This window comes from Garra rufa, chromosome 11 (genome assembly GCF_049309525.1).
Source record: "Garra rufa chromosome 11, GarRuf1.0, whole genome shotgun sequence".
NCBI classification, from domain to species: domain Eukaryota; kingdom Metazoa; phylum Chordata; class Actinopteri; order Cypriniformes; family Cyprinidae; genus Garra; species Garra rufa.
The window spans coordinates 14,216,445-14,229,774 of record NC_133371.1 but is presented as its reverse complement, the minus strand read 5'-3'; the positions used below and the strand labels follow the sequence as shown (position 1 = coordinate 14,229,774).

Here is a 13,330-nt window from a genome sequence, read left to right as displayed (position 1 = left end):
GCGTAAAGCTACGCAGTACTCGTTCCCTCTCTGAGAGAACCGAGGTTACGTTAGTAACCGAGTACGTTTTCTCCACTTGTTTTCCTGTTGTTGTTGCTCAATGGAATGGATGCGTTGTTGTCTGGGGGTTTGACAAAAGGAGGGTGGGACGTTGGTTTGTGACTGAAGGCGGTGACTTGAGTCGATCGGACGTCACATCGTTACGGATGTCACAGCTGCTCGTGAAAATGAACAGCTACTTTAAGCAGGCTGTGTGCAGTTTACTGTGGATTGACTGTTTTGAAACTCATATGGTAGTTAGATAGCCCCTAGACCTTAGTTATCATGAAAAAAGCCAGGAAATTTTGATTTTGACGATATGGGACCTTTAAAACTACAAAAGTCCTTTATTCAAGAGCAGTGAGTGATTTTTCTTAGTTTTTTTGCGTTTTATTAATATTAAGCAGAGACGGCAGAAGGAATATTATTTGTTGCCGCTTTAAGCGCCACACGGATCCAATATACTGTTACACATGTATTTTCATTCTCAACTGTTTATGATAAATTAAGACATAACTGACAAGGGTTTACATGTATAATCACCAAGCGCCTCATTCTGATATATTTTTGTGTGTATTTGACCGTTTAGGCGCGCACCTTGAGCTAAAAGACAATTTTAGCAAAAAGATAACAGCACAAGTTCTCTTTCTCCCTTTTAAAAACACAACAAAGAAACATTAATAAATTAAGCACGTCCCGTTTTATGAAAGTTATATTACATGATTTTGCTGATTTGCATGTGAAATATACGTGGCTTTTATGGAGCCACTGGAAAGGGGGCTAAATTGGGCGCAATATTCACTTCATCTCGATTACTGTATTTTAATGTTTGAAGCAAGAATTGAAAAAAAAAAAAAAAAAAAAATCCTGGCGTCCTGCTACACACATTTTACATCTTAGAATAACGTGTTTTAAGAAATCATTCACCAAATACATACTAAGAAAATAAACAGGCTGTTGGATTTCATGTCGACTATCCTCCCCAAAGTGTTCAGAGGAACTGATGTTGATAACCTGTGTTGATGTTTTTAACCTGGGTTTGTATGTTGCTTTCACCTGTCTGAATGTCCAGTCCGAAATAGAAAAGCGCTCCATCTCCCAGTGCACACAGCAGGTAATGACTGCCCTCAAACGTGGTCATGAGGATGGAACGAGGGATGATCTCTACAGGACACACAAACGATGGTCAGTGAGAGACGTGACAAGAAACAACACATTTTCAGTTCAGCAAACAACCATGCTTCAGATTTTTTTCAGATTCATTCAAAATATGGCCATGTTACTATCAGCACCCAAACAACAGCACTGATTTTCACAGTATGCTGTACATGTATCTTATATAGGAAATGGAATCACAACATAATTTAGAGTTACTTTAAGACTAAGTATATCCAGCATTAACTCGGAGCACAGTGGAAATACATTCATACTGCACATTTAATGAAGGCCTGATGCTAAGGATTCTCCAGAAAGATTCATTCATTAATTATAGACAGCACAGAGAAATATCTTTCAATGAAAAGTGACACTTAATTAAATTATTAACAAAAGCACACACACAATCTAAACAAGTGCCCTGTTACCTTTATAAAATGCATCTCAAGAGCCACAAATAGTAAATATGCAAGGATAAACACTGCTCTGATACGCCTCATTGGAACTACAGGATATAAAATGTGCATTTCTCAGCCTTCTGAAATGCATCATGATAATTTTTTAAATACTTGATTTGATCATTTCAGCTAAACGGCGACTATAACTGCATAATTTCCTAGAGTGAACACTAGCTAGCTCATGGTAACTTGGTTTGACTTCACTTCTCTTTCTGTATAAACGTGACCTAGATAGACGTCATTTGCGACACTCTGAAAGAGGGAACTCGATGTCCCGCATAATGCCATACATAACTATTAGCCTAAGTGCTACGGTGTAGGGCTCTCACACTATCGCATAATGTTTTTGTTTTTTTTGTGTAATGTCTCAAAGACTTTAGCTTGAGTTTGGGAATAGCACTCTATAAAAGCTTCTTCTACAAAGGTGAATAAATAGAAAGAAATAAAGTGAAAGAGTATTCTTCAAGCTTTTCTATCTGGAAAAAAATTCACACTTCACTCCTACATCATGAGCATCTCTGTGTGTGAGTGTGGCGTCTCACCTCCACCCAGCATCTCTTTGTGCAATGGACTGAAGCAGGGTAACTTCAGCAGGCGAGCCGAGATGTCGGTCCAGAGTCCAACAGCGCAGATGCCGGACTCTCCAGAGCTCTCACCCAGAGGAGTGATGTCCAGACACGCCACCTCATGCTCCATCTCTGTAGAGCTGATCACAGCCAAACACAAACACATGAGAGCCGCACACAACATTGTTATCATAGTCATATCAGGGCTGTTTAGTTCTGACACTGATGAAAACACTGTGATCAGCAGCAGCTTCATGTCTGCTGCTCAGTCACCACGGTGATGAATTTCAGGGCCTGTATTCACACATTTTTTTCTTACCACTAAGAGTTCTCCTAAATAGCAAGTGTTAGTAATAGTAAGCATTTTTAGCTAAGGGTTTCCACTTAAAACCTATTTACAAAGCTGCTGAGACAAACTTTTACTAAGAAATAGAGAGAAGAAACTAAGAGTAGGGTTGACCTTGCTATGGGAGATGTCAGCATGCTTACTAACTATGCACACAGTGATTGACTGATACTAAGGGAGGGGTCTCTGTCAGAGATTTATTCATAGAAATGTTGTAGAGCACAATATTATGTTGCCATATTAAAGTAATGGCTTAAAAATTAAAATGTAGCACATTCAAATAAAGATTTTAAAATGCAGACTGTTACTAATTAAACAAGTATATGTTCAGCTAATTGTCAGCCTCTTTTAAATGAGCTTCTCATAAACAATTAGTGGATATGCATATAAACAGCCTTTTAATTAACAGAGTAGAATAATCATGGCTGATAATAAGACGCGCAAACGTAAAAAACAACCAAACTGGACACAAGAGCAACTGTTACTTCTTGCCCAACTTGCTGATGAAAACAATGATATAATCAAAGGAAATTTTGTATTTGGAATAACCTCCAAAACCAAAAAAAAAAGATGCGTGGGAAAACGTGTGTGCAAATAAATGCAGAATGTTTCTAAAATGTTTACGTTCCGAGGCAGATAGCCGGCAACAGTTATTTTAGCTCTGCTGAAAAAAACAAAACAAATCAATAGAAACCATTACATAATTTACGGTTTCACTGGTTATAGTGGGAATTGTACTCATTTTAATGGTAACTGTAACGGTGCCGGCTGGTCTCTACTGATAACTGGTCGGCTGCTTGTTAAAACCACTAAATCCTAATGAAACGTGTCCCAAAACACTACAGGAAACCATGTTTGTAATGTTAATTGTAGTGAAAACCATTAGAATTTCTGTGATGATTTGTATCGTTTTTTTCAGCAAGAAGGAGAGTTTGTGATTTGGTCTTAGTAACTTAGGAGTCCTCTTCCCTACTCCTAACATTTCATCGATTTAGGAGCTAGTTTTAGCGCCAAAATGCTTAGTGAAATACTCTTAGAGCAAAAAATTAGGAGTTCTACATTCAGGATTGTCAGGATTTTCTCCTAAATTCCTTCAAGTTTAAACAGGGTTATAAATCAGCCAAAAGATGTTTTTATTTAATTGTAGTGTTCTGCATAGGTTTCTGTGATTGGCAGGTATAGGGTATAGAAAATATCATTAACCTGATGCATAATCAATGGAAGTCTACCTGATGCAATCAACGGAAGTCTATCCGATGCCCTCACTAAGTCAGCAAAACAAACGTGTGTGTGTGTGTGTGTGTGTGTGCGCGTCTGTTAGAGTACCTGATCTGTTTAAGTTCTCCTGTGAGTATCTGAAGGTAATACAGGACTCGACCCACTGCTAGAACCACTTGAGTGCTGTTACAGGATGCCACACTGATGTTCCTGCCCTGTGGCTCCTTCCACTCGCTCACCAGAGCCTTGCTGTCCTGAGTGACCAGCCGCACAGACACTGACGTGATCTGCACATGCACACAAACACATGTTAACACAGGCATCCCACAATAACCACAATAAAATACAGCACTTATGTGTGTAGGCACACCTGTATGAGCTGCTGATGCGCAACGTTCCCACAGAAGAATGTCTGCTGATTATCTACAAACCCCGGCAGCTCCGTCTCTTCCACCTCTTCTCCGCTCAGCATCAGCACCCTACTCACACACACAGAGACAGAGACACAGGCACAGAGATGACAGTAATGAGCAAGTGAGGTGTATGCCAGTTCTAGACTGGAGTGAACTTAATGCTCTTCTCACCTGGTCTGACCAACAAAAGACAGAACCAGCATGTCATCAGTGTCTCTGCCTGACTCTGAGCGGAGAGGCCACAGACCTAACAAACACACATACACACATACATAATATTAGTTTACGTTTGTGTCAGAGGTCAGGCTAGTAATGCAAGAAAGGAAGCAATGAATGAAGAGTGCTTTAGAAATGGTTTGGTTGTCAGAAAAATTTGTCAAATGCAAATTCATGCCATAAGTCAGCTGCAAACAGTAGTAGCAAAACCGCTAATTTATTGTGACATTTGTGACAGAGAAACCAAGCTGAATAGCACTAAGTTAAAAGTAGGGATGCACTGAAATAAATTCTTGATCAAAGCGAACAAAATGAAACACTGGACCGAAGGCCGATTACTGAACACGGTTTATGTTTTTTCCTTCCATGTATTTTGCCAATTTGTTGCATCATTGCATAAATTAAATAGCCAAAATGTGCTCTTTACAGTTTTGTCTTGCTTTTCAAAGAAAAAAAAACAATTACAAAACAAAATAAAAATATTTACTTAACACTGAACATTTTTAACATTCTAGTAGACATTATAGCTTACCAACAAAGCACAATTTAACTTAAAATTAACAAATTCTTTGGCCATTTTTAAGACCCCCTTCTTTAACCAGGCATGCGTTTTATGTCAAGGACATGTTTTCCATATTACACCATCCAAAATCGATGTTTAAAAAAAAAATGCTGCACACTGTTGATCCAAGATTTTACGGTGATCAGTCTATTCCGATTCTGCATTACGGAAAGTTCAGCTCTCATCAGAAGACTGGCAGGTTTTAATCTACTGCATAATTAAGTCCAATAATAAAAAAAAAAAAAACCAACTTGTTACATTGAAAGTACCAATAAAATATAAAACTGATACAGAAATTTTGGGTGAAGATAATAACGGCTATGCTGTTCAAAATTTTATAGACATTACAGTTCCTTAATTTAACAATTTACACAACTAAAACATTAGCACTACACATACAACAGGAAACGGAAATCAGCATACAAATATACTGTGCATTTACAGCATATAAGGAGGTAGCTATTAACATGACTTAACCAGACCTTTGATCCCGGGCAGGTCAATGCTAGCATGCTCATGGATTCCTATGCCATTCCGAATGATCCTCAGAGAGCCTTCCTTAAACGCTCCAGAGCACGTCACCAGCTACAGGAACACAAACACAGTAACTGATGACACACATTGCTTTTCTTCGTGTAACCAAGTTAATTGAAGGATCAGGGCTCTTCTCTTCTAAAGTGCAGTGATGTGTGAATGTCTCCAGTAAAGAGCTTGGTTAACGTCTCTTACCTGACCCTGTCCTTGTCTCTCCAGGTCCACCACACACATGTCCACTATCGGTCCCAGGTTAGTGAAAGTCTCCATTACAGCCACATATGAACCCTGGTCATTACTGTCCACATTCAGCTGCAAACATTTAAAGAAACACGTTGGCTTTAACACACACAGCATTATCACAGAACAATAATGAATATGCTTGATTACCAACCTTAACTAGCTGAGAATCTCCAAGCCTGGATCCCACAAACACCACACCATTATCCAGATACGTCAGACACTCGGCGATAGAGGTCTAGAGAACACAAACAGTTATTCTAGTCCTGTCTGTATCTCCACACAACTGACTTTAGCATTACAGTGATATCAAATAAACACAAAACAGACATTCAGTGATCTAGAGGCAAGACTGTGACTGAAATCAAATGATTTGCTTGACTGCACATTTTTACTGTCATTTCACGTTTTATGTTCAGGTGTATAAATACGTTTTTCGTAAATACTTAACTCCAGAGACTGACTTTTACGTCATTATATATACATACATACATAAACACACTGACTATCATCAAATGAATTTTTAGGGTTTTTGATTTATGTGTTTCAATAAGTAAGGAAGAGTCTGGATTTCTGGACGCTGATGTCCATCACCCATGATATAGTTCTACTGTTCTTCAGTCTACTGAGAGGAATGTAACACATTAGGAGTGCGTCAGAATGCATCCGCAACAGTATTTGTTTGCTCTGCCACACCTCTCCTAACAGCTCCACATGCAGGTCTTTGAGCACCACGGCTCCGTCCATCAGCTCTTCTTTCTCCAGCAGCAGCATAAAAAGTCGGCCCTCCATGTCTCCCAGCAGGTACCGCGAGCCGTTCGGATCCACGCGATTATGACAGACAATGGTACTTTGCTGTGATGTTAAAAACAAAGGTTATACACAGAGTAAATAACAGATAACAGCTTGAAACTTACAGGTCGAAGCTGTCAAATATGTTCACCTTAATAGTTGGAGGAGCGATGGCTAAGTATTTGTCTCCATTGTGATAAGTGATTGACTCCTGTCCAATGATTATAGCTCCACCAAATGGTTCCGGGACTGAAATAAGGACAAACTAAATATTACACCAATGGTTCATAAAGCAGCATGTCTATGAAGGTCAGTCAACTCCATAAACACAAGTAAATGATGACAATGACTAAAGGATTACTCTACTTTCAGAATATAAATTTCCTGATATTTAACCCAATGTCATTCAAGATATTAATGTCTTTCTTACTTCAGTAGCAAAGAAATTTTTTGAGGAAACCATTTCAAGATTTTTCTCCATATAGTGGACTTTAATGGTGCTCAACGGATTTAAGGTTAAAAAAAAATCAGTTTCAATGGGCTCTAAATGATCCTGGTCGAGGAATAAGGGTCTTATCTAGCGAAACGTTTAGTCATATTCTAAAAAACAAATAAAAATATACATATAATTTTTTTTTTTTTTTTAACCACAAATGCTCCTCTTGTCTAGCTCTGTGATGCGCTTCACTCCAGTTCAAGGCGGTTAGGGTATGTCATTTTCTCCTCCAACTTCAAAATCATCCTACATCGCTGTTTTACCTTTTTTTTTGAAAAGGGTGTTTGATGATCTTTGCATGTTTCCTTGCAAACACTGTGTTGGTACTACTGCAGCGATGTATGATGATTTTGAAGTTAGAGTAGAAAATAAGCTGGGAGTTTTTTTTACCTACCCTAACTGTGTTGAACCGGAATACACAGTACAAGCAGAGCTAAACAAGACAAGCATTTGAGGCTAAAAATTATATAAATATATAATTTCTTTCATTTTTTTTTTTTTAGTATACAACAGATTGTTTCGCTAGATAAAACCCTTCTTCCTCAGCTGGGATCTTTTAGAGCCCTTTGAAGCTGCATTTAAACTGCATTTTGGAAGTTTAAACTCACAGGCACCATAGAAGTCTACTATATGGAGAGAAATCCTGAAATGTTTTCCTTAAAAAACAATTTCTTATGACCAAAGAAAGAAAAACATGAACATCTTGGATGACAAGGGGGTGAGTAAATTACCTGTAAATTTTTGTTCTGGAAGTAAACTTTTCCTTTAATGATTGATTGATTAACAAATAAGAAAACACTTTCACTTTATGATCAGACCAGGTATGTTTGTTGAAATGCATTCTTATAAGAAATACTTCCAATTTTAGCTTAGAGATACTGCATGCAGAGAACATTTCACTAAATTGATTATAAGGTTCAAACGTCTTAGAAACTCTGCAACAATATGATTTATAAAACTAGGTCAGTCCTGTCTAGCATAATATTTGTTTTTGGTATGAATGCAAGTTATTATACAGCATATTTAATTATATGGATTTCTGCTTGACCAGCCCTAGTTCAATAGATCCAAACAGTCGTCTGTGAAGCATCAATTCGTTTAGATTAAGGGGTGTATAATATCAAGATTTTTGATTGTGGACTATTAAAATGTTTCCACAATCTGTATTTGAAAAAAATATCGTAGTATCACAACGCAAATTCTATCAATTGCAGTTCTGCTGTCTCTGTCACGATATACTGTACAACGCGACATACATTCACATCAAATTTTAACTTAGCAGTAGAGTTACACTCAAAGAACACCGCACTTATTCGCAATCACAAAAGTGCGTTCCCATGGGCTTTAATGCCTTGCTAGTTAAACATTTCATTTGCTGCTGTTCTGACACACTAGAAAAACTGTTAAACAGCACATGATTACTGGACTAAGTTAACTTTTTTTTTTATCTAATTGCACTAATACTGTCAAAAACGAGGTTAACATATGAACACAGTTGCTTACATTTAAAGTGAAAGTAAACTGTTGAGAGAAAAACTTATGAGAGCTTCCACTTGTCCTTAAAGGGATACTTCACCCAAAAAATACAATTCTGTCATTATTTACACACCCATGTCATCCCAAACCTGTATTAATTTATTTCTTGTGCTAAACACAAAAGATGATATGTTGAAGAATTTGGATAACCAAACAGTTGCTGGTGTTTTATTAGCGTTTTATTTTTGTATTTGTTAATTTCTTTTTTTTTTAATGCTACTGCTAAATACACCTACTGTACACACAAAAATAAAGCACTGTTTGTTTTATTTGTATATTATGTGTATTTGTTATGTGTATCTTTGTACTGATTTTTTAATAACAAATATAAAATGATGAGATTTTTATCTTCACCCACTTTTTTTATTTTATATTTAGTAACCGTGTAAGGCTTTGTTTTTAAATAGAGAAATTAGTTTGGCTGTACTGCCGAGACAACTTGCAAAATAGTAAAACCAACATGACAAAGAACTGTGATAAAATCGTGAATCGTGACTTTCCTGTAAAAAATTATGATGTGATATTTTTGCCATATTGCCCACCCCTACCTGGAATGACCATTGATGCTTCAGCTTCCACGTTCTCTTGCTTCCAGGGTCCTTTGTTGAACTCCTTCTCTCTGAGAGAAACCTCATATGTCTTGACGTGGCGACCCTGAGGATCCTGGACGGACACACACAGATGGAGACCTCATGAGCCGAGGGCAACTGTGAAACACGCTGCACAATCAACAAGAAAGGTCCGTACTTGATATATGAAACAGACGGTCGGTGCCTGGCAGCCGTACAGGAACTGGACATCTATGACCTGCAGCTCTTCCAGCCGAATGTTGAAGGCTTTGAGCTCGCGATTATCGCGGTCCAGTGGAATGACCTTAAACAGCCCATCGTACAGCCGCAAGCCAATCATACGACACTCCGGATCCACGATACCGATGATCCCCGTCTCAGACGGACGACCAATCCGATCCTGACAGAAAGAGTGTTTTGAGGTGAAGCAAGACTGCAGCAGTATGTTTGGGTAGGTGTGTGGGTCAGGACCATACCTGGACATTGCCGTGAGCGCGGGTGATGATGTCAATGCTGTCTCCATTCTGCTTGTACTCCAGGATACAGGCGTTGTATTTGGCAGTCAAAATGAACAAAAGGTCTTTGCTCTCACCCTTCACATAAAGCAAACACACAGCTTTTAATAACATCATGCAAACATTAAAAAAAATTTATAAATTGATTTGCATTTTAATGAGTGAAATAAGTATTTGATCCCCTATCAATCAGCAAGATTTCTGGTTCCCAAGTGTCTTTTATACAGGTCACAAACTGAGATTAGGAGCACTCTCTCAAGATGTGCTCCTAATCTCAGCTTGTTACCTGTATAAAATACACCTGTCCACAGAAGCAATCAATCAGAATCTAAACTCTCCACCATGGCCAAGACCAAGACCAAAGAGCTGCCAAAGGATGTCAGGGAAAAGATTGTAGACCTACACAAGGCTAGAAAGTGCTATAAGACCATGGCCAAGCAGCTTGGTGAGAAGGCAACAACAGCTGCGATTATTTGCCCAAAAAAAAAAAAAAAAAAAAAAAACACAACACACACACACACACACACACACACACACACACACACACACACACAATAACTGAACCTCCCTCGGTCTGGGGCTCCATGCAGGATCTCACCTTGTGGAGTTTCAATGATCATGAAAACGGTGAGGAATCAGACCAGAACTACACGGGAGGATTTTATCAAGGATCTCAAGGCAGCTGGGACCATAGTCACTAAAAAAATAATTGGCAACACACTATGCTGTAAAGGACTGAAATCCTTTTAGCGCCCGCAAGGTCCCCCTGCTTAAGAAAGCACATGTAGAGGCCCGTCTGAAGTTTGCCAGTGAACATCTGAATCATTCAGAGGAGAACTGGGTGAAAGTGTTGTGGTCAGATGAGACCAAAATCAAGCTCTTTCACATCAACTCAACTCACCGTGTTTGGAGGAGGAGGAATTCTGCGTATGACACCAAAAACACCACCCCCACTGTCAAACATGGAGGTGAAAACATTATCCATCTGCTAAGGGGACAGGACAACTGCACCGCATCAAAGGGACGATGGGGCAATGTACCATCAGGGCCAGGGCATTGAAAATGGGTCGTGGATGGGTATGACCCAAAACACACAGCCAAGACAACAAAGGAGTGGCTCAAGAAGCAGAACATTCAGGTCCTGGAGTGGCCTAGCCAGTCTCCAGACCTTAATCCCATAGAAAATCTGTGGAGGGAGCTGAAGGTTTGAGTTGCCAAATGTCAGCCTCGCAACCTTACTGGACTTTGAGAGGATCTGCAAAGAGGAGTGGGACAAAATCCCTCCTGAGATGTGTGCAAACCTGGTGGCCAACTACAAAAACGTCAGACCTCTGTGATTGCCAACAAGGGTTTTGCCACCAAGTACAAAGCCATTTTTTGTGAATGGGTCAAATACTAATTTCACTCATTAAAATGCAATCAATTAATTTATAACTATTTTTAAATGTGTTTTTTGTTGTTATTCTGTCTCTCACTGTTCAAATAAACCTACCATTAAAACTATAGACTGATCATTTCATTGTCAGTGGGCAAACGTACAAAATTATCAGGGGATCAAATATTTTGTATATGCGCCTAACAAGTACTAATAAACAGCCAGTATGCAAGTAATATGCATTCGAATAAGCAATTAGTTAATAGTGATAATTGGTCCATTAAATAAAGTATTACAGTTAACATACTATATTAGCAGACACTGAAAAGCCTGCTTTAGATTTAGACAGAGTAAAGAGCTGCGGCTTCTGTTTCTCAGATCTCCACAGAAGCAGGTCATTTGAATGTGGGCCGATACACACCTTGGGTCTGAAGAGCTCCATGACGGCGATCTTGCCATACATGCCGACCTCTTTGACAGGCCGCAATCCCTCAGCAGTGACCACATAGATCTCCAGACGTGTGTTCTTGGCGATCAGCAGGTTCAGATCCTCAGCAGATGTGAAGTGACCTGCAGTTAAGACATCAGCACACACTAAACATTACTGACATTAACACAGCACACCGATTTAACTAGTCTCACTCTAACCCAGGGGTCTCGAACCCTGCTCCTGGAGAACTGCAGCCTACAGATTTCTGCTCCAGCCCCAATCAAACACGCCTGAATCAGCTAAGGGGAGCAGGGTTGGAGATCCCTGTTCTAACATATCTAAACACTTCTCACTAGTTCTAGTCTGATGCCAGTCCAGTCAAAACAGACAGTTGTGTTATAAAGCAAGTGCGTATCACATATGTGACCCTGGACCACAAAACCAGTCTTAAGTCGCTGGGGTATATTTGTAGCAATAGTCAAAAATACATTGCATGGGTCAAAATTTTTGATTTTTCTTTTATGCCAAAAATCATTAAGAAATTAAGTAAAGTTCATGTTCCATGAAGATTTAAAATTCCATGAAGATGTAAAATTCCTACTGTAAACATATCAAAATGTAATTTTTGATTTGTAATATGCATTGTTAAGAACCTAATTTGGACAACTTTAAAGGTGATTTTCTCAGTCTTTTTGATTTTTTTGCATCCTCAGATTTCTGATTTCAAATAGATGTATCTCAGTCAAATATTGTCCTATCCTAACAAACGATACATCAATATAAAGCTTATTTATTGGGCTTTCATATGATGTATAAATCTCAGTTTTGTCAAATTTAACCTTATGACTGGTTTTGTGGTCCAGGGTCACATATCAGTCTGCTGCAGTACTGCATAAATAAATAATACTGCACGACATGAACGCGTTGTGACTCCATACATATGTATGTGTCGTGTCACACGTGTGTTTACCAGCAGTTCATCTTTACTTTCTTCAAATACAAAAGGTTTGTCTAATCTAGTGACATGTGATAGTGATAGTGACATGAGCAGGAAACTAAAGTTTGTGTCGTATTTAATAAAGCGTCGCAGACACAGTAACAGCTCCATTTCAGTAATAACCACGCAGATCCACCGTGAAATCGGTCGGTGTTATAAACACGCTGACAGATCTAAATACACAAAACTAATATGCGATGCGTGTTTATCCGCTGAGGCCTGATACGTGCACTCGCGCGCGGGACATAAACAAGCACTCACCCGTAATACAGGCATTCACTGCCGTGGGTTTCTGCGCTGTGACCACGTAGTTGTAGGACATGGCGTTCACTTATATCACACGAACAGCCAGAAATAAAGTGAAATGGTGTTTAGCGCGAGATATGTTGCATGAATCCGCTGAAGAGAGCTCAGATCAGCAGCAACACACCGTCCGTGTGTCTGTGCGAGAACGCCGCCAGCGGTCCGGAGGAAACACTGCGTTTCAGAGCCAACAGCTAGTGCTAGACCTAGACACAGTACGATGCTGTTATTATACTGCTATGGATTCAGCCAATCATATGAAATATAAAAAAGGTACTTGAGGTGATGATGGCCAGTTTTTGGTTGAGTGTTGTTGAGTAGCAGATTGTGAATCTCTGCCGATAACTAAAATCTGAAATAAAATAATCCTAAAAGATTATTCAAAGCTATAGATATGTGCTGTCTGATTATATTATGAACAGAATCTAAAGAATGATAATTATGTTTGTGTGTGTGTGTGTGTGTGTGTGTGTGTGTGTGTTTTACGACACATAAAAAATAACCTTTTAAAGGAAATGTGATCACATACACTGTGTTTTTATCCGAAAGCTTAGCTGTCAATCATTCTGC

At 39.0% G+C, this 13,330-nt stretch overlaps 1 protein-coding gene across 1 annotated transcript; it reads right to left on the bottom strand.

Moving 5' to 3' along the window:
- Window positions 1–1,030: 1,030 nt before the first annotated feature.
- Window positions 1,031–12,889, bottom strand: LOC141345243 (DNA damage-binding protein 1-like). The gene is made up of 15 exons (XM_073850129.1): window positions 12,719–12,889; window positions 11,452–11,600; window positions 9,617–9,733; window positions 9,319–9,540; window positions 9,120–9,234; window positions 6,691–6,788; window positions 6,444–6,602; window positions 5,902–5,985; window positions 5,703–5,819; window positions 5,456–5,558; window positions 4,367–4,442; window positions 4,153–4,261; window positions 3,891–4,069; window positions 2,195–2,358; window positions 1,031–1,203 (listed from the first exon to the last, which is right to left on the bottom strand). Exons 1-15 carry the CDS (start codon window positions 12,777–12,779, stop codon window positions 1,031–1,033), a joined length of 1,926 nt encoding a protein of 641 aa, XP_073706230.1. The 5' UTR covers window positions 12,780–12,889.
- Window positions 12,890–13,330: the final 441 nt, after the last annotated feature.

Excerpts from the sequence above, each read along its gene's own strand:
- LOC141345243 (XM_073850129.1), bottom strand. The coding sequence starts at position 12,779 with ATGTCCTACAACTACGTGGTCACAGCGCAGAAACCCACGGCAGTGAAT. Across the intron at positions 4,443-5,455 it reads TGACCTGCCCGGGATCAAAG|GTCTGTGGCCTCTCCGCTCA; the intron begins GTCTGGTTAAGT and ends TGTGTTTGTTAG. Across the intron at positions 1,204-2,194 it reads CAAAGAGATGCTGGGTGGAG|AGATCATCCCTCGTTCCATC; the intron begins GTGAGACGCCAC and ends TGTGTCCTGTAG.